General features: G+C 39.1%; 3 protein-coding genes across 4 annotated transcripts in view; 1 reads left to right on the forward strand and 2 right to left on the reverse strand.

Annotated features, from left to right (window-relative positions):
* NDUFAF2 (NADH:ubiquinone oxidoreductase complex assembly factor 2) overlaps positions 1–6582 on the reverse strand; it is a 57907-nt gene extending 51325 nt beyond the window's left edge. Inside the window, exon 1 of the mRNA XM_050986870.1 lies at positions 6350–6582. Within this exon, the coding sequence (XP_050842827.1) occupies positions 6350–6476 (127 nt within the window). The 5' untranslated portion in view covers positions 6477–6582. The remainder of the gene's footprint in view (positions 1–6349) is intronic.
* Positions 1–22408, reverse strand: part of LOC127061026 (translation initiation factor IF-2-like) — a 694470-nt gene that overhangs the window by 81078 nt on the left and 590984 nt on the right. The gene's annotated exons all lie outside the window — the stretch shown is intronic.
* The window catches only part of ERCC8 (ERCC excision repair 8, CSA ubiquitin ligase complex subunit), a 29461-nt gene continuing 13699 nt past the window's right edge, over positions 6647–22408 (forward strand). Inside the window, exons 1-7 of one of the 2 annotated variants that reach the window (XM_050986866.1) lie at positions 6647–6802; positions 8712–8807; positions 8957–9058; positions 17120–17243; positions 18847–18928; positions 19553–19621; positions 22115–22181. In XM_050986866.1, the coding sequence (XP_050842823.1) occupies positions 6726–6802; positions 8712–8807; positions 8957–9058; positions 17120–17243; positions 18847–18928; positions 19553–19621; positions 22115–22181 (617 nt within the window). In that variant the 5' untranslated portion in view covers positions 6647–6725. The remainder of the gene's footprint in view (positions 6803–8711; positions 8808–8956; positions 9059–17119; positions 17244–18846; positions 18929–19552; positions 19622–22114; positions 22182–22408) is intronic. The other variant, XM_050986867.1, reaches the window with a different exon arrangement.

The following is a 22408-nucleotide window of genomic DNA, read 5'->3' on the forward strand; positions in this document are numbered from 1 at the left end:
CAAGAAGGCCAATGGCATCTTGGCCTGGATCAGCCATGGTGTGGCCAGCAGGGCCAGGGCAGGGACTGTCCCTAGTACTGGGCACTGCTGAGGGCACACCTGGAGTGCTGTGTCCAGCTCTGGGCCCTCCCTGCAAGAAAGGCACTGAGGAGCTGGAGAGAGTCCAGAGAAGGGCAACTGAGCTGGGGCAGGGTCTGGAGCACCAGTCCTGTGAGGAGCAGCTGAGGGAGCTGGGGCTGTTTATCCTGGGAAAAGTAGGCTATGGGGAGACCTTATGACTCTCCAAAACTGCCTGACAGAAGGGTGTAGCCAGGGGTCAGCCTGTCTTAGGCAGCCGGTGACACCACTGGAGGAAATAGCCTCAAGTTGCAGCAGGGGAGGTTCAGGGTGGACAACAGCAAGAATTTCTCCATGGAAGGGGCTGTTAAACATCGGAACAGCCTGCCCAGGGGAGAGGTGGTGTCACCATCCCTGAAACTCTTCACAAAACCACTGGACATGGCACGTAGTACTATGGTTTAGTTGACGTGGTGTTTGGTCATAGGTTATACTAAATGAACTTGGAAGTCTTTTTCATATCTTATGACTCTATATCACTGCAAACAAAGATGGGTTCTTCAAATATTTATGCTTTTATAATCTGCAATGAGCTCTTCAAAGAGTAATTGCTTTGCTATGTAATGTAGCACCCAGATTGAAAAGCTACTTTGTCATTATATAGAATAACTGTCCTAGAAACTAGCAGTCTGCAGTGTAAGTTTTACTTCTTTACAAATATACATACACAGAATTCTTTAAAACTATGTTTCTGTATTCTAAAATCTCTCCATAAAGAATACTCAAGAGAGCTCAGTACTTGCTGTTCTGTTTTTGAAACAAGGTTGCCACCACCTGGACAAACCTCTAACTGACAAGCATTGCTGTGGTGTGAGAGTCTGTACATGGGAAAAAACCCAAACTCACTTTTTCCATAGAATTATTTCCTTAAGCAAGATAATTAAATAGTCTAAAATTCGGGTTTCTATTCCTGAATGAATATTCAAATTCTGTGTTTAATTAGTATCTAACATTAGACATGTAAAACTAAAATTTATTAGCTTTCCACCAACATTTGAAAAGCTAACTTGAGAAACTACTTTTTATGTTCAGTAATATAATATACAATTATCTGCAGTACTCAATAATCAGCTTACAAATGCTTCATACAATCACAACCAGACTTCATTCCTGTTAGCCAGGAAGCTAACATTCAGACTCAGAAGAAAACCATAGCTTTTATCTCTGAAGATACACTTTGGAGATTTGTTGCTTCTTCCCCTCTCTGCCATTCATCATAAAGCATTACAGGAAAGTTTCAGTCCAGTCTTCAGTAAAAAGCTGTATTTTATAAAAGATTTTGAAAGAAATTAGAAATTCTGCTCTAAACTTCTGATGCACAGGAAGGTGACAGGCCACTACCTAAAACAGGAAACAAGGAGCAACTAAAACTATCATGGAGGATTCCTTTAGTCTCAACAGAACCTTAAGTCTTTCCAACTTACATTAAAAAGTCTACTTACTTCTACTGAAGACTGCATTCAATCAGATACAGAACAATTTATAAATATATAATGCAACTGAATACTTAGTACTTTTCCTTATATAGATTCTTTTACTTATACATTTTTGCTTTGTTGAGAATTTGCTGCACAAGATACAGGCTTATGCGAATGTGAGTGGGCATTTCACATTAAGAAAATGTTTCCCACAGAAGTCAGTGCTTGCATTCAATTATTAGCCACTGATTAATTTACCACTTAAATTCAGTAATGCCACATGTATTTCTCAGAGGTATTTGAGAAGAGTACTGAGAAATTTTAGCTTATATCATCAGAAGCTTACACCACATATGGCCCCTAATGCAGAGCTTGTGGAACATATTAAAACCTAAGGAAAACAGAATGCTTCCTGCTTTTTCCAGCAACTCCTGGTAAGCTGACAGTCCAAATCAAATCAAACCTGAGTATGCTGCTCCTATAAAGAGAACTTTAAATCTTAAGCCATACTTTTAACACTCCTACTTAATCTTTGAAATCACCTAACTTGATGATAACCTACTGTTCTCATAAAAATTTGCATATGGTGGTACTTACCAGGGCTCATTTAAACTCTTAATGATTACAATACATAAGAGTGAAAATGAAGGTATTGCAAATGTATAACTATAACCTGCTCATTAATCAGCCTTTTGATGAAAAAATTATATACCAGATCTTGAGTATTTAGGGCTCCTCATCTTCCTGCATTTTTAAACTAAAATGGTTATTAAGAGTCTTGACAAATTGTTTTCAATGGAAAATGGAATCAGCTATTTCCAGCACGACATATTTGGTTGTAATAGATGCATAAACTGTATGAGGACTTTGTTTTTCAATTAAAAATATAGGAACACTCTTACTATCACTCCACATTCTACTGCAAGAACAATTAATCATGTACCAAAGCTATGGCAATGCCCTGGCAGTATGTTATGTAATATAAGAAAAATAAATTACTTACATTGATAAGTCTAGTCTGTTTAGTGAAATACTTGTCCAAGATACTGAAATGAGTCATCGATCACTACTCCTCAGCCATCTATTCCCATCTTTTATCACAACCAGCTGAAGAGTCATCTCAGAGTTAATGAGTTATGCTGGATGTTCCTCTCATGACAAGCTTAGTATAGCTGCATTTTATCACTGTCATCACTTAGGATCATCTTGCTAAAACCCACCACTTACAGAATGTCATTAAATACAGAACCATCTTTACATTCAAATAAGCCCACCTTACTATGTTGTTGAAGGTATGACCCAGCTTTCAGGATGATAGGTTCTTTCCCATTTGAAAATAAAAGTTCTTGATAAACAGTAAACAGTGTATCTTGTCTCAAGTTTCATGCTTTCAGGAAATTAACTACTCTAATTTTGAATTCTCCCATATTCCTGTTGACAGTATAGTTACTTTTTTGGGATATTTTCCCTCTATATTGGCACTCAAATTTTTCTTAACTCTTTTTCTATTTCTAGCCATTACTTTCTTTACTGAATCTAATGACTTCTTACTCCTAAAGTCTAGGGATTTTGAACAATCACTTTTTCTCTTTCAAGAGAAATAAGACAACCAGACTGAATCAGCATTATTTTACGTCCTTCTTCCTCTCCACTTCTGAAGGCCAATCCTTTCTATATTCACCCCAGAGAATTACAATACTCTTGCAAACTCATATATTTTTGCTATTATTCATTAGAACATTTTGAATGAAGGCAAAACACATGTTAAATCAGTACTTGCATATCATTAACACTTTTTTAATCTCCCCAATTATTCCCTTCATCGCAACAAAACCTGTTCAAGTTGCTGGCTCATTTAAGAACCTAATTTCTCAGAGACAGGAAAAATCAGGAACACAAGGTAATTTTCCTATAATGACAGAAGTAAAGGTGATCTCAGGGTAAAGTTGCTACACCTTGAGTTTGACCTGGATATCCAAGACCATAGGATATTGGTGAGACTACCTCTACTGTAGTGACTTGAATCAAAGCAACTGTAGTTTTGTTAATCCTGTGCTGGCTTTATTTACCACGTGCTGACTTGAATTTTAAAGTAGTTTTTGAGTGCATAACTTGCTTTTTTTTAAGAAGAATTCCTCATTTATAAAACATTTCAAAAAATAACAGCATGGGGCAATGTGAAAGCCATACCTGCAGCATATACCTAAAAATTCTGTACCCCTTTGACATCTCCAAAGTCTGTATTGCAGATATTCAGTCCTGGAAAACACTAAATTTAAGAAGCAAATACTCTTTAATCACAGATGATGGAGGTATAAGGAAACTCAACATCAACCACTTGTATACAATGGACCTGCTCCTACTGCTCCCTACGACAGACAAGGACTCAGGTTCCAAAAGTGTTTTGGACCCTGAACTCAGTGTAGAAGAACACAATTCACAACAGACAGAAAGAAAACATTAACTCTTTGCATCACACAGTCCACTATTTCTGTTCCAAACCCCTCCCAAAGACAGGGCAGGCCAAAAGAAAGGTGTCAGATGGCTTTTGATTGAAGCAGAAGGTGGCACAGACACTACCTACACTATTTACTCTCACCTCCAGCTTAAGGTGGGATGTTGGTCTGATGCAAAGCCCAGCCTGTCCTGACAGACCTACCCTTTCTAAGTGAAGAGAGAGAAAGCAAGATCTGCCTGTTTTGCACACTCTGCAATATATTGGATCAAAATCCAGTACAGTACAAAGGGATCAAGCACATCCATCGCCCATCACTGTGACAGACCTACTCAGTCCTACCTAAATCTGTAGGGCAGACAGCAAAGCACAGTGCAGACACACTGCAGTGACCTTGCAGTGAAACCTGCACACAACATCTCACTGGTCTGATCTATCAGTTTTCTTTCTAGAGCTGTTCTAATCCTGCACAAGTCTCTATATGGTTAGGACACTGGGTGAGCTATGAATTATAAATGCAGCAGATCTTCCTAATGTACTACAAATGATACAGCCCAACACTTGAAAAGAGAGCATTATTTTCTCAGGGCTTTTTAATTCCTAGTTTCTTTTAAAAACAAACCATCATAAATTTTTGGTGAACATTTTACTTTCTATAGACCTTCCTCAATCTCTATTACCTTTGCAATCCATATCCTTAAACTTCTTCACAAAGTTATTAAAGCCCACAAATGCCAGGTGTGACCCTGTTTGTACAGCACAGGATCCTGCTCAAAAATATTGTGAGAGGCAGTGGTTGCAACCATCTGTAATCACTTCACTAGTGTCAGAATGATTTTTCTCTTCATCCACAAGCCTGAGGGAGAACTGACATACTCTCCAGTTCCAGCTCTGGAATAGATGAAACCTCCTATCTTTTCTATGCTGGCACAACAAGGATGGCCATTTACAGAAGTAAACGCATAAATTACAGTGGAAATGAGTGTGTAGGGAAGTAGAATCTCCTACACTCAAGTAACTCCAAACAACAAAGGTCAGGGAGAACAACATCTTAAAACAATAATGAACACAAGCAAGTCCATTTTGTAAGGAAAGTGGATGACAGTCTGTCATTTCAACTGGAAATGAAGGAAGAAAATGGGTATCCAAATTAAGAGGTCACAGAAATGAAATTTGTAGCAGCACAATACTTTGATACATGCTGTACTACAGAAAAAGCAACATTTGAACACTTTCATTGAAAACAAAAATCACATCAATTTCTTCTTTGTTAGCAGAAGGCATGCTTATTTCTTTCAGAGTTTTGTCATTTTGCTGATGCTGAGTGATTAAGGTTTTTTTAGATCAAGCTAAAGCACAGTGACAAATATACAGAAAAAAATCAGAATTTTCACAAGTAGTATTTTCACAAAATCGCAGCAGTAGTACTTCCGATACGAACTCTCCTATTCTCTACTTACATACAGAATAAGGGCATCCAAACTCCTGGAACACGGGCAGAAACCTAGAAAAGTATTTTCTACAGGAGTGGGATAAATGTACATGTAAGAATTAATTTTATAGAATTACACAACCAGTTAGGCTGGAAAAGACATCTGAGATCATCATCTGCAACCTATGACCAAACACCACCATGTCAACTAAACCATAGTACTAAGTGCCATGTCCAGTGGTTTTGTGAAGAGTTTCAGGGATGGTGACACCACCTCTCCCCTGGGCAGGCTGTTCCGATTTTAACAGCCCCTTCCATGGAGAAATTCTTGCTGTTGTCCACCCTGAACCTCCCCTGCTGCAACTTGAGGCTATTTCCTCCAGTGGTGTCACCAGCTGCCTAAGACAGGCTGACCCCTGGCTACACCCTTCTGTCAGGCAGTTTTGGAGAGTCATAAGGTCTCCCCATAGCCTACTTTTCCCAGGATAAACAGCCCCAGCTCCCTCAGCTGCTCCTCACAGGACTTGTGCTCCAGACCCCAGCTCCATTGCCCTTCTCTGAACTCTAGCATTTAAAAACTTATGCAGAAGAGCTCCGAATTACCGAGAACAGCAAATAATTGCTGCCTACCTATCTAGTACAGGCTGCGCTCTGAAACCCTCCAGTGCGTGGCTTTACAGTTTTTCTGGCATTAGAGCACCAGAAACCTGCACGTGTTTCCCGATGCGCGGCACTTTCCTTCCCGCTACTGTTCAGCCGCTATAATGTTTTATCAGCCGCTATAATTTTTTATCAGCCGCTATAATTTTTTATCAGCCGCCGTCCAGCCGCCCCGCCGGTTGCGGACAGCGGCGGGCGGGTGAGGGGCCACGCAGGGAGCAGTGCACGGCTCCCCCCAGGCCCGCCTGCCGCCTCCCCGCTGCGTACCTGCGCGTCTCTCGTACTTGGGCACCCGGTAGTACTTGTTGCCAAACTGGTCGGTGCCCACCAGCTCCTTAGCAGGCCCCACAAGCCGCAGCCGCAGAGTGCGGAGAGCCCGCCAGGCGCGGCTCATGCCGGCACCCGACGGGATGACCGCGGCACCGCTGCCCGGGGACACGGGGACACCGAGCGTGCAACGCGCCCCGCCGCCTCAAGCCCGCCGCTGCGCAGCGCCGCCCTGCGCGGCCCGACCCGCCTATGGGCGCCGGGCGCGCCAGCAACGCCGCTGGCCATTGGCGCGGGCCGGCCCGACCCGAGCCAATCCCGGCCGCGCCCGCCACAAGATGGCGGCGCGGAGCAGATCGGGCCGGTCGCTCCCGCCATGTTGGGGCTCATGGCTGCTCGCCAGGCCGGGCTGGACGACCCCGCGCGGCTGCGCCGGGCCGAGCGCACCCGGAGGTACCGGGGCCGGGGCGGGTACCGGGGCCGGGGCGGGTACCGGGGCCGGGGCGGGTGTCCCTCCTGGCTCCGCCCTGCCGCGGAGCCTCGCTTGGCCCGGCCCGCACTGGGGCGGCCCGGGGCGGAGTGAGGGGCTGCGCTGCCGCAGCTCCCCTGTGCGCGGGGGCCGGGGAGGGGGAGCTGCAGCGGTGGGTCGGCCGGCCTGGTGTTTGTGTATGGTGTGCTCAGGCCTGGGCGGAGTGTGCACAGCGCAGTAAGCTGTAACTCAGTCCCTGCACCTCGGAGTTACCGCCCTTGATGTCGGCGCGATTCCTCCAGGGAGCTCGAACTGCCTGCGGCTGTGCTCCGCCTGGCAGGAAACCGGTGTTTGTGCCCTCATCTGCTCTTCCTTCCTTTTCCCAAAGCCGGCCTTTTGGCAGGTTGAAGAAGAATCAGATGCAGGGGGTTTCTTAGCAGTTTTTGTTGGAAGTGGCGGCAGCATAGACGGATTTGTTAATATTCCCGCAAAAGGTTATAATATGATATTTGTTCAATACCAAGAATCTATTTTGCAGATGTATTTCCAGATAAATCAAATAAAGCCTACCTTAGTTCAGTAACTCACGCAACTTCTGGATCTATGGTGGCGATTTATAGCTTTATGACGCTGTATCATTGTAAGACAAATATTTAAAATTGAAATTAATTTTGGTAGCTCAGGAAGCTTGTTTCTAGGGGCATTTTCTCACAGTTATGTCCCTCTGTACCCTCAGGTAGCATTCAGTAACGCATTGGACGGACTTTACTTGGACAATTGTCTGCAAAGCATTTCCCTTTCTATGCTTTTTAATTTTGACTTTAAAAAAAAAAAGTCGGTCGTCTTAAGTGGATTTTATTTATAGCTGCGTTTTGAAGTAATATATTTTAACACATTTCCACGGCCTTCCTTATATTCCATCTGGAGCTCAAAGGTTTTAAATTAGGTATCTTGTGTATTTCAGAATTCTTATTCTAGGTGAATTTCTACAGAACTAGGTTTCACATCGTTTAAGAGAGCTTAAATGATTTGCTGCTTTTATAGCATGTCTACGGACACGATGATAGAGGCCTGCCTGTAGCAGCCTAAGGGTCTTACATCAGGAATTTTTTGCACCTTGAGCTGAAGCTGAGTACGGGCACTCTGCCTCACAGCTTTTTTGGTTGCCTACTTAGTTATGTTTTTGTTGTGGTGGTGTTGTGCTTTGTACTAAATGGTGCTGATCATGTTGCAAGGCTAAATTTTATATCAGGTGATATGATTTAATGAAGCAGAATATCTCTCTTATGACTATGCAATATTAAAATATTCAAAAATACAAGCTAAGAATTGCAGGTCAGAAAATGTTGTCGAGGAAGCTTCATCATTGGGGGTTGCCTTGTTTTTGTTTAATATTGCAGAAAATGTGGCATACAAACTTCGTTTCATTAAAGGAAATGCTGTAAACTTGGTAAACTAAATTACTTTGTCCACTAGGTGTCCGTAGTTCCAAGCAGGATAAAGCCTTAAAGGATGCTACATGATGAAGCTTCAAAGTAGCCAATATTTGTGGTGATTACAAGCTTCTTAATATTTCTTTTTCTTAGTGTTTTCAAATTACATTCCAGGCTTTGTTTAATATGTTGACCCAACATGTAGTTTTGCTTTTTCTTTGAGCCCATTTTATGTATTTATTTCTCTCTTACCTGCCAAACAACAAAGTACTTTTTCTCCGCCAACTTCACAAGGCTTAGTTCTATCTCTGTACTGTGTAGCTTTGCAAAAAAATGGCAAGTATGAGTTAAATGCTTTGAAGGAGCATGAAACTAGATTTCAGCTGCTCAGAGCTACATGATAACATTTAATGATTCTGTTCTTTTTTTTCATCTCTCTTTCTTCCTTTTTTTGTGGTAGGGTTTTAAGTTTGGAATTAAATAAAGACAGAGATGTGGAAAGAATACATGGAAGCGGTATCAACACCCTTGATATTGAGCCTGTTGAGGGAAGATAGTAAGTATATACTCTAGTTGTTACAAATGTACCAAGTAATTCACTGTGTTTGGGTACTGTGGATTTGTTGTCTTGTTGAATACACTCATTATATCGAGCATATTGAAATTATGAGTGTTTTAACTTCTGTGCTTCATTAACACTTTCAGCATGTTATCTGGTGGATCAGATGGTGTTATTGTACTTTATGACCTTGAAAACTTGAGCAGGAAACCAAATTACACATGTAAAGCACTTTTTTCGGTGGGAAGGTAAGTACTCTGGACGTCTTTTAAAAGAACATGATATAGCTCTTGTGTGGCTAGAATTAAACTTGCAGATTAATATGTATTCTTATTTCTAGGATAAAAAAAGACTGTAGAAAATACTGCCAGAAATCTTTGAAAGCTAGTAGCAGGAGCTAATTGTTTTATTCTTGTTTTTTCTACTCTAATAGTTACATTAGCATGTTACAATATATGTACAGTGACTCTAGTATTGTTTGAGCAAATCTATAGCAATTTCAAAAGTTAAATTAATGTACTCACATGGAAACTAAAGTTAGACAGTCTTATGTTGCTGTTGATGCCACAAAAAGAAGGCAGACCTAGTATTCCAACCTCATATTTTAACACTAGAAAAAGAAGACAGGGGAAAAAAAAAAGAAACCCAGACCTTCCTCTAACTCAAGATTTCTGACCTGTGAGTTTTCTTAATGTTTCATTTTGAAATTTGGTAACTCTATGTCAGTAAATGAGAAAGTAGTTTTGGTACTGCTGCAGAAATGTTCTCTGTATTGCCCAAATATATGTAATACATATATTTGAGTAAATGCACTTTTAAACAGGATTATTATGCAGTTATTTGCATGATAATTTCACCTGTTTGGAAAAAAATGTAACACCTATATGCAGTTGTTTGTTTTATTTCTCCTCTCTCTCTTTCCAGCTTTACTAGTAGCTATTTTTAGTTCATCAGGTACAGAAGTGATTTGTACAAAATTTCTTAAGAACATGTTTAAATGAAGACAGGTGTGCTACTGAAAAAATGGGGTATATTTTTCTCAAGAATAGGGTACTACTGTGTTGTGTGCAATCTTTATAAAGAGTCTAAGACTTTATTGATTTGTCAGGCTGTCCCTGCAGGCAATATGAATTTTTCCATTATAGGCATTTTAAGTGTTCTAGCAAAAGCTGTTTTTTCTTTATTTGGATAAAGGCTTGTCTGGTAGGTTAGAACTTCACCTAAAACTCACAGTAAGAGATATTCTAGTTCATAATAGATTGGTAGCTGCATTTTCCTCTTATTTTTTCCCAGTCTACAAATCATTTGAGGTCTAAGAGTCAGAGGCTTCATGAGTCATACAAGAATAGAACAGATTTGTAACAATAAATGGCCTTAACAATATCTTGAATCATAGACAAGAAAAAGGCTAATAGAACAAATGTTGATGGCTGGGCTTCTTGCACAAAATTATTTTAAATTGTAGTTAAGAACATATAATGACTATACATCTCTAACTCTCAAAACTGAGATGAATTCTGAAACAGATGCCACAAATTGAAGAAATTCATGCTAAGAAGGCACAATGTAAAAGCTATCAAATCTGTGTTAAAATCAGGCTATCATTATCTTCAGTTAGGTCAGCAGAAGTAATCCATCCTTAAAGATTCTGTTTAGGAGTATGGTTGGTTATCTGTTTCTTGTGTAGATGTTAATTTTTATAGCTGTGTCTTTTATTTCTTACCACTTGAGGCATGAATTTTGTTAGTAGAATTGGATTTTGTGTGGCACTGCTCTAAATGACAGGCTTATGATTATTATTGCTTAAATAACCTTAGTAGATTTCTTTCCTCAATTATTTATTTGTAGTATTCATGAAGATTCCTAGTATATTTTAAATACTTGCTAACTAATTAGCTGCAGTTTATATATATCTTCAGATATTTGGAGTATTATTCAGAGTTCCTGATATAATAAATGAATTTATACTGCAGAAGAATTTTCCTCTGACTGTCTAGCTCCTGTCTTTGAAGGATATGGTGCTGACATCTTATGATAGTTTGCCTGTTGTCCAAGATTGCAGGGCATAAGAGAGGCTGGTCTCAAAGTTGCTTAAAGAATATCCTGCTGAAGGCCTTTTAAAGCTGTTTCTTAATACACCCCTGAACTGGGCTTGCTGATGATCGAGTAGTATAGAACAACAAAAGAGGTAATTCCTGGTGGTAGACTGTGATTTACCCCATGTTTCAAGTCTGGGCTATAGGGCTACTATTGCAAATACAAAAATAAAACTTTTCCTTTTTCCTGGGAGTCAGCACAAAGAGCTTTACCTGATTTCATATGATTCATGCTGACCTGTGACAAAAACTGACATTTGAGAGTAAACAGACAGTGCCCATTTCTGGATAATATGCAGATAATGATTATCTTTAAGGTAGTCTCTACTACTCAAAACATGTCTAGGAAGAATGAATGACAGTAACATATTATCCACAGAATTATTTGTATTTGTCTTTGGTAGAAAAGACTAGGATATTTTGAGTAACAGATGAAAATACTTCACATGGAATGAACTGGGAAAAATATACATCCTGAGACATGAAACTAGGCTGAATAGCATATAGCCATTACTAAGCTCAGCCAGATCAAAGGTGGTTCCTGCCGAGCTGCTCAAGAGTTTGTTAGTTCATTCCTCAGCCCCGTGGATTATGGGAGAATTGATTGTTCTTGTGCAGAGTTGATTACAGTCCACTGTTGTACATTTATAGTTACTGTACCCAGATGGGTTTAGATTTTTCTGCACAGTGCATAGAAATGCCTTTCCAGGAGTAAGCTCACTCTGAGTCAAGCTTGATTTCCTGGATCTGCAGGTACTGAAGATTTTTAGCTTGCCATGGTTTAACTCCAGCCAGCACCCAAGTTCCTCAGAGGTGCTTGCTCACTCCCCTTCCAGAGCGATCAGGGAGAGAATTGGAAGGGTAAAATCTAGAAAACTCCTGGGTTGAGATAGTTTTATAGAGAAAGCAAAAGCTGCAAACACAAGCACACCAAGGAATTAATTCACTTCTTCAGCCATCTCCAGGAAAGCAGAGCCCCATAACACATGGTTACTTGGGAAGACAAATGCCATCATTCCAAACATGTCTCCTCCTCTTTCCTTGTTGCCCCCTGCATAATATACTGAACTTTGATGTCACATGGTTTGGAATATCCCTTTGGTCAGCTGGGGTCACCTGTCCTGACTCCTCCCAGCTTGGCAGGCACCCCAGTCCCCTCACCAGCATGTCAGTATGAAAAGCAGAAAAGGCGTTGGCTCTCTGTAAGCCCTGCTCAGCAGTAACAAAAGCATCCCTATGTTACTGACTCTGTTCAGCACAAATCCAAAACGTATCCCATGCTAGGTGCTGAGAAAAAAATTTATTCTACTCCAGCCAAAACCAGTGCACCTCCCTGAAGAATAGAGGCATAAAATTTGTTGACTTTTAGCACTGTGCCAGAGTCACAGGCCATTCTAGGATGTGCACCTCAGAGGTGGAGGTGCAATGCAGGCATCATTAAAGGAAGCTCAAAAGCTGCTTAGTATTGTCAGTGCTGGCTTAAGGCTAACTCCTTAGAGGAGAGGCTTTTTTGCTTTGTAGCAACCCAAGTGAGCAGATGAAATCAGAACTATAAGATGTCATGTGGAAAGGGAGGATTTCCTCAACCCCTAGTTTTAGATTAGTCTGTCAGTGCCCTCAGAAAGCTGAGACCTTTGTGTCCAACCAGCCCCTCAGCACCCTCTTATAGGGTGACCCTTCACTGAATAGTCCTGCTGGATCAGAGGATGGTTCAACTGACTTGTCAGGGACACGCACCAGCAGCATAAGAGAGACCCCCCCCTCAGTGGGGTTTCCCACTTTATCCAAGTACATTACCCACTGCCAGTGAGTGACAGCGTCAATGAAGGACTCATTCTAACTATGGAATAACCTCCTTTATTAATAAGAGAAAATTATGACATGTTAAGGTTTGAGGCTTTCCAGTGATCGTTTCTGACTGCAAAACCACGTTCCCACCAATACACAGACAAAATTTAATCCCTAATAAAATGCACATAGAGTAGGGTTCTTCCAGGCATTCCTCTGGGGAAGAAGACACATCACCTTGTTGACTGATCCCAGAAGTTACGATGGAATCTTCCCTAACTTCACAATTTTTGACTTACTTTTGTACTATTCCATTATGTTTAGTTGGAGCTAGAGGAGAACTTTGTTACTAAATGGTGTAAAATTCTCTCCCTTTGCTCTTAAAGCTACAGTCAGTAAAATGCAGAGCATGTGCTCAGTGAGGGGTGATCTTACCCTGGAGGTGGGTAACTTGAGGTTAGCTCAGTTGATTAGATCATGTTACTAGTAATGCCAGGGTTGTGGGTTTGGTTCCTATATGGGCCATTCACTTAAGAGTTGAACTTGATCATCCTTGTGTCTGCTTTCCAGCTGAGAATATTCTGTGATTCTGAACTTTTGGATGGAGGTCTGTGTTAGTATTACAATTAGATAATAATGAACCAAGTTCATCTGAGGAGAGCAATTTCACCACAGTTGCTGGTTCAACAGAAAAACATCTCCTGTCTCCCTTGGGGGACAGGTGATATGTGGTTTATCAGATAGTAAGTACCCCTCCCTGCAGGGATTTCAACAGTGCCTGGACATGGTGTCTTGGCTCCACCCCCATTTCATCCCCTTTAGCAGGTGCTTGTGGTTGCAGGCTGTTAGTATGGGGAATCATTGTGGAATAGCTTTCAGTCATGCTCACCACATTCCATTCAGAAGAAGCAGCTACACTTTACCCTATAATTCCCCTATGGTTATAACTTCTGTTAGGATGTGAATATAGCTTCTCAGTTTCCTCCCATTTTGCCCCCAGTCATCTTTCTGCATCATCCACCCATGACTAGTCACTCAAACTTCACAATATCCAAATAGAATTTGAGAATGTTTCACACTTTTTTACAGTGCAGATAATCTAATACATTTCTAGTGTGTGGTTATCTGGTATTAGTGAGGGTAGCCAGTAGGCTAATTGTTTCATAATTATCCAAATCCTAACATACAATATGATTATTAGAACAAAAAGCAAAAGTGTTACCATCAACAACACGACAACAGGGTGAAGCACTCTGTTGAGAATTCTGGTATCTTAGTGACCATCCAAAAAGGGTGTCCCACCACTTTATTCACATACTCCATCATGTGATTTGTTTCTTCCATGTCATGATGGACAGTAAACAAAGTCTGTTGTCCATTTTTTTTGCATTTGTTTTCAACAAGCAGCTCAGGTCTTTGTGTTTTAACAATTTCTTTAGCAGCATGAGGTTCATACCAATGGGAGTAAGCGTCAATCTTGAATCAGAGTATAATTAGATTCTAATATTTTAATAGGATACTATAGGAGCTGAATAACTTAAATTACATTCCATAATGTTGGCAAAGTTATAGCACAAATATGAGAATGATTACTTGTGTCTGCAGTAATATTGTCCACAAATACAAAATCACAAGTGTGTCTCATAAAAGCTCATTCTTTACCAATATACACAGTTTGCAGGTTATCATTAGGATGTATCTCAAAATGAGAAATATTTTGCTCGGTGCCATGACAAATGTCTTGGGTTTTGATGTTGTTAGGTTCACAAATGTATCCTTGTTGCCCTCATGCAATGCATGTGTTGTCATCAGTAGTCTTCCATTTATTTCCATCTTTTCAGGCCCATGCTCTATGTTCCAGAGGATGACTATAGTTCTGTTGTGGTTTAATCCTAATGCAATGACTGGGTATATATCATATAGTGAAGCACTGTGTATTGTTAACACAAAAGCTGTGGCTGTGCTGCTGATGATGTCATAGGTGAAATTGACTAAGTACCAGCAGAACTGGAATTCCTTTGAAATTCAGTTGTATTACCCCAAATTACCTCTCGAATTTCAATGAGTAATGGTTTCTTTGCCTTCCCTTGTGATTGCAGCTGTCATCAGTGCATCCATAGTTGAGCTTGGATATAAGTGCTAAAGAAACATTGGTTTGGACTATGCTACGTGCATCTGTGATCAACTGATGCTCTTTTTCATTAACACCCTGCCACTGAAGTAATATATCCATTTGAAACCACTGATTAGTTCCAAAAGCCAAAGGGGAAGATCATAGAGGGTGTTTCAGTTTATTTAAATCACTATTTATTGTGACTAGTTTTGTTCCTTAATAAGTCAGAGTCTTGCCATTTAGAACTCCCCATCCTGTTCCCAGGATACCAGTCACATCCCTCCTGGTTTGCCTAGAGAAAGTGAGGGTTTGTTTATGCAGCCATGCTGTCCATCATGTGTAAGAGGTTTTCAGAAGCAGTGAGTGAGCTGATTGGATTGTGGAAACATTTTTCTGCATCAACAGTTCAACTTGTTTGTGTTTAGTCAAATAACATTTACTATTGACCTGTATTCTTGACTAAGAAGGAACTAATGTTATGTTATAATTGTGAGGAGACAGTTCGATAGGTGACTGAGGCTGAGTTGTTAAAAATGACCCTTCAGCACTTTTGAATTAAAGGCCCTTGTTCAGTCAAGAGTTTGGGTCTGTTCAAAGACAAATCACAAGTGTTTGATGGCATATTTTTATACCAACACTCATGTTTAGAAGAGGTTTTGTGGTTTTCTCCCTTCAGCATAATCCACTACCCTTTGACACAGCTTACAACAGTGTGTAAGACTGTTGTCATGCATTTCGTTATTTTGAATTCAGCATACTATTGAGATGTCTCCTTTAATTCCCTTCAGAGGTGAAAGGTGTTGGTTTTCATTCTCCTTTGTGATGATCCACTCCTGCCTTTAAAAGGTAGTGTTATGCTTTCTAATTTGTAGACAAATTTAGGCTAGGCATAGGTACACTGAGAAGTGCTTACTCTTCTGTACATGGCAGTACTGAAGATCTGCATCTCTGTTTGCATAATGATACCTCTGTGATACAAACTGCTTGTGGAGGCCAGAACATTTGATAGAATAATGAGAAGATAAGAGCTGAAGTAATGAAATCTCATGGAGCCTTTTCTAGCTACAGTTTTTTCATAAGTACTGCACTTACCTGGGATGGAGTTAATTTTCTTTGTCATAGTTTGTACAGTAGTATGTTTTGGACTTGTAACCAGTCTTGATAGCATCTTGATAGATGTTTTAGTGAGTGCTGAACAGTACTTGGTAGTGTCAAGGCATTCACCGTTCCTCACTGGCCCTTCAGGGGGTGGACAGTAGGCTATGAAGAAACAGCTGGAACACCTGACCCACGTTTACCAGAGACATACTGATATTCCATACCATAAAATGCCATGTGCAGCTGTCTAAGCCTATGGTGAGGGGTTACTTTTGCATCACTTCACTGGTTGGGGTTTTTTTTTGTTTGTTTTCTCCCTGGGTTCATAGGGTTTGTTTTGATTTGTTCCCTTTCACTTACTAAAATGTATTTATCTCAATCCACAATTTTTCACACCTTCCACATTTGTATGTTCTCCCTCATCCCATTGCAGAGGGTAGAGTAAGCAAACAGTTGATTTTGGGCCCCTGAAGCTGGATCCATGTGCATCCAGCTCAGATGAGTCATCTACCAGGTATTTGAATGACATACATTATAATGACATACATTTTTCAGGGCCTGGTCAGTTGAGTCTGTATCTTGGAGCTGTCAAGATTTGCTCTGCTATCTGTTCTTTCTGCCACTGTTAATTATTAATTATATTGCAGTCTCTAAATATCCACAGTTCAGTTGAAAGTTTCCTATTGTTCTTCCAGTTTGATTTCTAAATGCAGATATAAATGACTCTCAGTAACTTAGCCAACTGCTCTCTGGTCACTTTGTCAGACAGGAATTGCCAATAACTATGGAGCTGTAATTATTCATTAATACTAATGAATTTCTTGAACTGTATGTATGATTGTATTTTTTTAGTGGATAATTTCTAAGAAGCATAAATGGTTTGTAGAGTTAAGCTATAACATTTACCATAAGATTTGTAAACATTGCAACTTAAATATTTCAAAAGGCAGTTTTTGTGCTTTATGAGTGTCTTGAGATATGCTACAGTTTACCATATTTTGAAAAGGTAATGATCTGTAGTTTCTTGAAATGAAGACTTTTCAAAGTAATGAGTAATAGTTGAATGAAAATCAAGCCAACAAAAATACAGTTCTTGAAAACCTCAGGACAAATTAAGAAAAATGTTTATGTTTATAACTTGTCATCAAAAACCAAGACAACTACAAGATGGTTATCAAAACTCTAACCAGTTGGAATATTTTCCTCGATTTTAGGAGTCATCCTGATGTTCATAAATTCAGTGTGGAGACAGTCCAGTGGTATCCTCATGACACTGGCATATTTACATCGAGCTCATTTGATAAAACCTTGAAAATATGGGATACGAACACTTTACAAGTAAGAGAGTTTCTACAGATTGCAACCTTCTTTGTGTACGTTATTTATTGCGTATCTGAAGTTCTCCCAGAGGTGAACAGGACTATGCATCCTGAAGATGAAAACCAGCCACGTGTTAGAACTGTAGGTGCAGCAGCAGGGTGGTGTGGTCCTGGCATTTGTGTACACCTTGGTGTGTACTTGCCCATTTCTGACCTGAATGCCTGAACTGTAGGAGAGCTTGGAACCCTTGGGACAGTTCCTTTCTGCTTTTGCTGTGAGCAGGAATACAGCTTGTTGAATTTTTACTGGGTAAATTTGTTCAGCAAGGTCTGGTCTGCAGTTCATTTTTGGGGATTGTTGAGTCTAATGGCAGTGGCTACCTATTTTTAATAACCAGCATCTAATAACCAGTACTTTGGAAGGACTGGTGGTCTTGGCATACAGGATCCAGGTCCAGAATTCTTCTGTTGTAAGCACTAGAAACACCATTGCTTAAAATCCATAGAGAATGAGAGAAACCATTAAAACCATGCTAACCAATGTAACTGACATTAATAAGGTAAACAGATTATTTAGGAATTTATGTTGCTTTGATTCAGTAATTCTGGCATCTTGTGTTGAACTGTGAATTCGTGTCTGTGGTTTGTCCTGTTCCATATGAACATTTACATTGATTCATAATATCATTGATATGTAAATGTTCATAAGGATGTGGAATTGACATTGATACTATTTGGCTGCTATTTCACACCTGGCGAATAATTCTTTGAAAAAAGGTCTGTCATTCTAGAGACATAATAGGGAACAATTTTTAGCTTTTTTGGTTTGGTTTGGTTTTTTTTTCAAGGTTTGTTTTTTTTTTTTTTTTTTTAGATATAAAGTTATGTTTGCAGTTGCTAAACCTTCTCATAAAAAATTGTTTCCACTAGTTAGATAGTTTTGTGATCATCTCTTGAAAGACTCAGTGTACACATAAAAGTTATTGAATGACCTGTTCTGCCACTAAATGGTGTTTTTGAAAGCACAGACAACTCAGTTTTAAGAGATTTTTCATATGCAGTCTTTTAGAATAAGACAACAAAAGCAGTTTACCTGGAAGGAATTGTACTTAATAAAGTAAATATTAACGTTTATTAAAATAAATATGTTCCATTAGTTTTAAACAGTCATGAGGCAGATAGTAGTTTTATATGGAGCTGTTTTATTTTTTTAGGAATTGAAAATAGTGTGTGGTATTTGTGAATGAAAAGGGTCTTTAAACTTAGTTTGAAGTGCCTTCTTCCTGTTGACTCTATTTCCATATTATAACCTTTCGTTTACTTACTAGTTTTATTAATTTTGGTAACTGTAATCTTTTCCATTCATGCTTCTCATTTGTCAGTTTTCATAGTCTGTCTTTTGGGTCATCTCTGAGCTCTGGTGCTGTCCTGCTGTTGGAAGCAGGCTTACTCTGTGATGTTTGTGTTATCTGGCTTCTAACCAGGAGAGTAATCATCATTATTATGTAAATAGTAATATTTGTATTAGTCTTACTTGTAGCTGTTACTTGAAAAATAATGGTGAGCATCTACATTCTGCTAATATACTTGCATTGCAATTAATTTAATATTTTTATTACCAGCCTGCAGATATATTTCATTTTGAGGGAACAGTCTACAGTCATCACATGTCTCCAGTTGCTACAAAGCATTGTTTAATAGCAGGTACGTATCTGTTTTAAAGAAACAGATAGATAGATAAGGTTTATAATAATAAGCAGGTAATATTTCATTTGGGTTTTTTCCCCCTACTCTGTCTTATTTTACATAAATCAAGTCTTTGTAAGATGTAAGTTTACTGGTACAATAAAATACTGTCCATTAGTGGATGATGTCAATGACAGTATCATATTTGTTCTTCTGAAATAATGCATCAATCAGTTCTCCTTACTGATAAAATTCTTAGCTGTAATTAGATTCTTTCATTACATAAGTTATGGTTTAAAGGTTATTAGATCCAAATATAGTAAATTTTGTAAATAGATCTGTGTATTGCTTACATGTACACAATGTGTCTATGTTTAGCAAAAGTATTTGAGGAGATATTTTTAAGTTCCCAAGTATAATCCTGTTTCTAAATTTGTTTGGACTAAAAATGAGAATCTATTATTAGAAGCATTAAGCATGAAGCATCATATTAATAGAAGCATTGCTCTGACTGAATGAGCTGTTTTGCAGCTAGCATTTTTCTTCTTTTTTTTTTTTTTTTGACATTGCTAAGATTTTTTTGTTGTTGTTCTTTCAGATGCTGGGCGTTTTTTTTAGCTGTCTTTGTTTCTCTTGTTACAGTTGGTACCAAAAGCCCCAAAGTACAGCTCTGTGACTTGAAGTCCGGATCCAGTTCTCACATTCTGCAGGGTACTTTTTTAGTCTGAAACATAAATGTTAAACAATAACTACTTTGAGTAAAAACAAGTCCTGTAAGAAGACACTGTATACAATGTAATCTTTGTCAATAACATGACTAATTTATTTGTAGCCAGTTGTGAAAGTTACACAGTGGCAAGAGGTTCTTCTGGGTGTTTTTCTAGAGTTAATGAATTGCAGAATACAAACATTAATCAATGATCAGTTACTACCTATGTTTGGCCATTTTCACGGCCTAATCAATACTGCTCACTGTTTATTACATGGTTAAATGTAGTCATTGGTTTGGGGGGTTGTGGAGTCAAAAAGTGGTGTTTTACTTGGTCTTTAAAAAAGAAGACCGAGTAAAACAAGAGAAACTCCCCACCACCTCCCAGAAAAGTAACCCCCAGAAAAGAAACCAAAACGAACAGAAAATTTCACTGCTTTTAAGAAGGTATCCCATGGAAATGTTTGAATGGATTTGTTTAGAAGTTTCTGATTTCTGTAGAACAAGCTTTCTGTAGAAGGGTATTACAAAATCATTTCCACTTTCCTAGTTCAGTTACATGTAAGATTTTATTGTTCCACAATCCATTACATTAGTCACTCAGTGAGAATTTGCCTTTGGTGGCCCTTTTCTAATGTGTACTTTCTGTATTATCAGTATATATACACATGCTCAGGAGAAGGCAATCATGAAGCAAATCTTCATGCTTCAACTGTACAGAAGCATTAACTCAGACACAGCAATGTGAAAGTGCAGCTTTATTTCTTCACTGGCCAGCTAAGTCTCAAAGGAGCCTAGGTGATTTTTTTTGCGATGCAGAGCTTAAACTGTTAAACTTCTATGAACTGAAATGGCTACAACAAGCATCTCATGTTCTGTTCCTAGAACCTAGAGCTCCAGACAGGGCAGTGACAAAATCAGTTCTCTAAAGAGCCTGTTTGGTTTCATCAGGGCGTCTTAATTTTGACAAGCATTAACAAGAGTTAGTGCTTTCCAGGCACAAGCTCTGTTGTGTCTTTGTACTAAGCCTGTAATAGCCTGTTACCTCATGTGCAGTATTGGAGGAATAAGTGGAAGGAGAATATGTTACTGATTAGGAATAATCTAGTAATTCTTTGCGGAGCTGAAGCAATCAGTAGTGTCTTGACCGTATGTGTGTTGACATAGGCTAACTCTAGCAGCTGAAATGGAAGTATATGCATGGCTGTTGTTTAATTAATGGATCCCAGTAAATGTCTGCTCTGAGCCTACTAAATGTATCCTGTAGTACCTGTATCTTGGAGGTTTTTCCTATTATCCTGGTCATTACAGTGATTTGATTAATTCAGGTAATGGGAAAACGCCTACTAGAAGATGCACCAGGAACAAGGTGGTTCACACCACCTCTAAACTGTGTTAGCAAAAATGCATTTTATGGTTTAGTTTATTTTTCAGCAATATGTTTCTTTTATGATGTGAAGCATGATTACGGTCTTTACATTTAAGACATTTTATCCTTCCCATTGTCTGTACTTATTTAACATAACTTGCCAAGTTTTAAAGTGTGGGTGTGTGCATGTGTGTGTATAAAAAAACAAAACCAAGAAACATGTACATTCATGTATATGCAAAAAGACCTTTCAGATCATTGAGTCCAGCTCATAACCCAGCATTGCCAAATCCACCACTGAATTATGTCTCTAAGTGGCACATCTATACATCTTTTGCATATCCCCATGGGTAATGGCTCAACCACTGCCCTGGGCAACCTGTTCCTGCCTGAATTTTATTTGGAAAGTGTGGGAATTTTTTCTGACAGCCAATCAAAACCTCCATTGGTACAACTTGAGGCCACTTCCTCTCCTGTTATATGTTACCTGGGAGAATGACCCCCACATGGCTACAGCTTTTTTCTGGTGATTTTCGAGAGCAGTAAGGTCCCCTCAAATCTCCTTTTCTCCAGACTGAAAACTCCCAGCTCCCTCAGCTTTCCTTGGACCTGTGTTAAACACCCTTCACTAGCTTCATTGATACTTTAATAGTTAAGGGAAAAAATTCTGCAAGTTTAGGACAAAACTCTTAGAGGATAAAATGAGTAAAGTTTTAATTGTAAGTATGTAAGGTAGATATAGTTTAAATGTAACATTATTAAAGGATTTGAAGAAAAATAAATGGAAAGTTCCTTCCATGTATGAAAATACCAGTGCTGCACAAAAAGCTGTGACTGAGTTGTAATGTGTTTTGCATAGGTAAAACAATCTTTATTATCAAAAATTATACACATGTAATACTGTGTGTTTCATTTGCTGCTCACTGAAACCCCATTCAAGAAAGAAGAAGAAAAAAGAGAAATAACTTCTGTCCCAAAATAATATAGTTTCACAAAATTTAAATTAATGTTGCAATTCAGATTATTATTCTGGCTTGGTGAATCCTGTACAACTAAATATTTGTTTTTACTTTCTGTTATTTACACAAAATGGTATGTATAACAAGCTTTTTCATGTAATTCTTAGGTCACAGACAAGAAGTATTGGCAGTGTCTTGGTCCCCACGTCACGAATATGTTTTGGCAACAGGAAGGTAAGGATGTTGCTGAACTGTTAAATGCACTGGAATATTGGTCAGTAAAACTTTTATGCATTCTTTAGGCAGACTTCACTTCAAATGCACTTCTGGAGTTAATTTTCTTCACTGACTTTTACCTCTTCACAATTTTATAGCTTTTCCCTAGAAAAATGAAACCTGAAGAACTGTCAACAAGTCATGCTGATTTTAAGTTTGTACAGAGTTTTGAAATACTAACTGTA

This window comes from Serinus canaria, chromosome Z (genome assembly GCF_022539315.1).
Source record: "Serinus canaria isolate serCan28SL12 chromosome Z, serCan2020, whole genome shotgun sequence".
Classification (NCBI taxonomy): Eukaryota; Metazoa; Chordata; class Aves; order Passeriformes; family Fringillidae; genus Serinus; species Serinus canaria.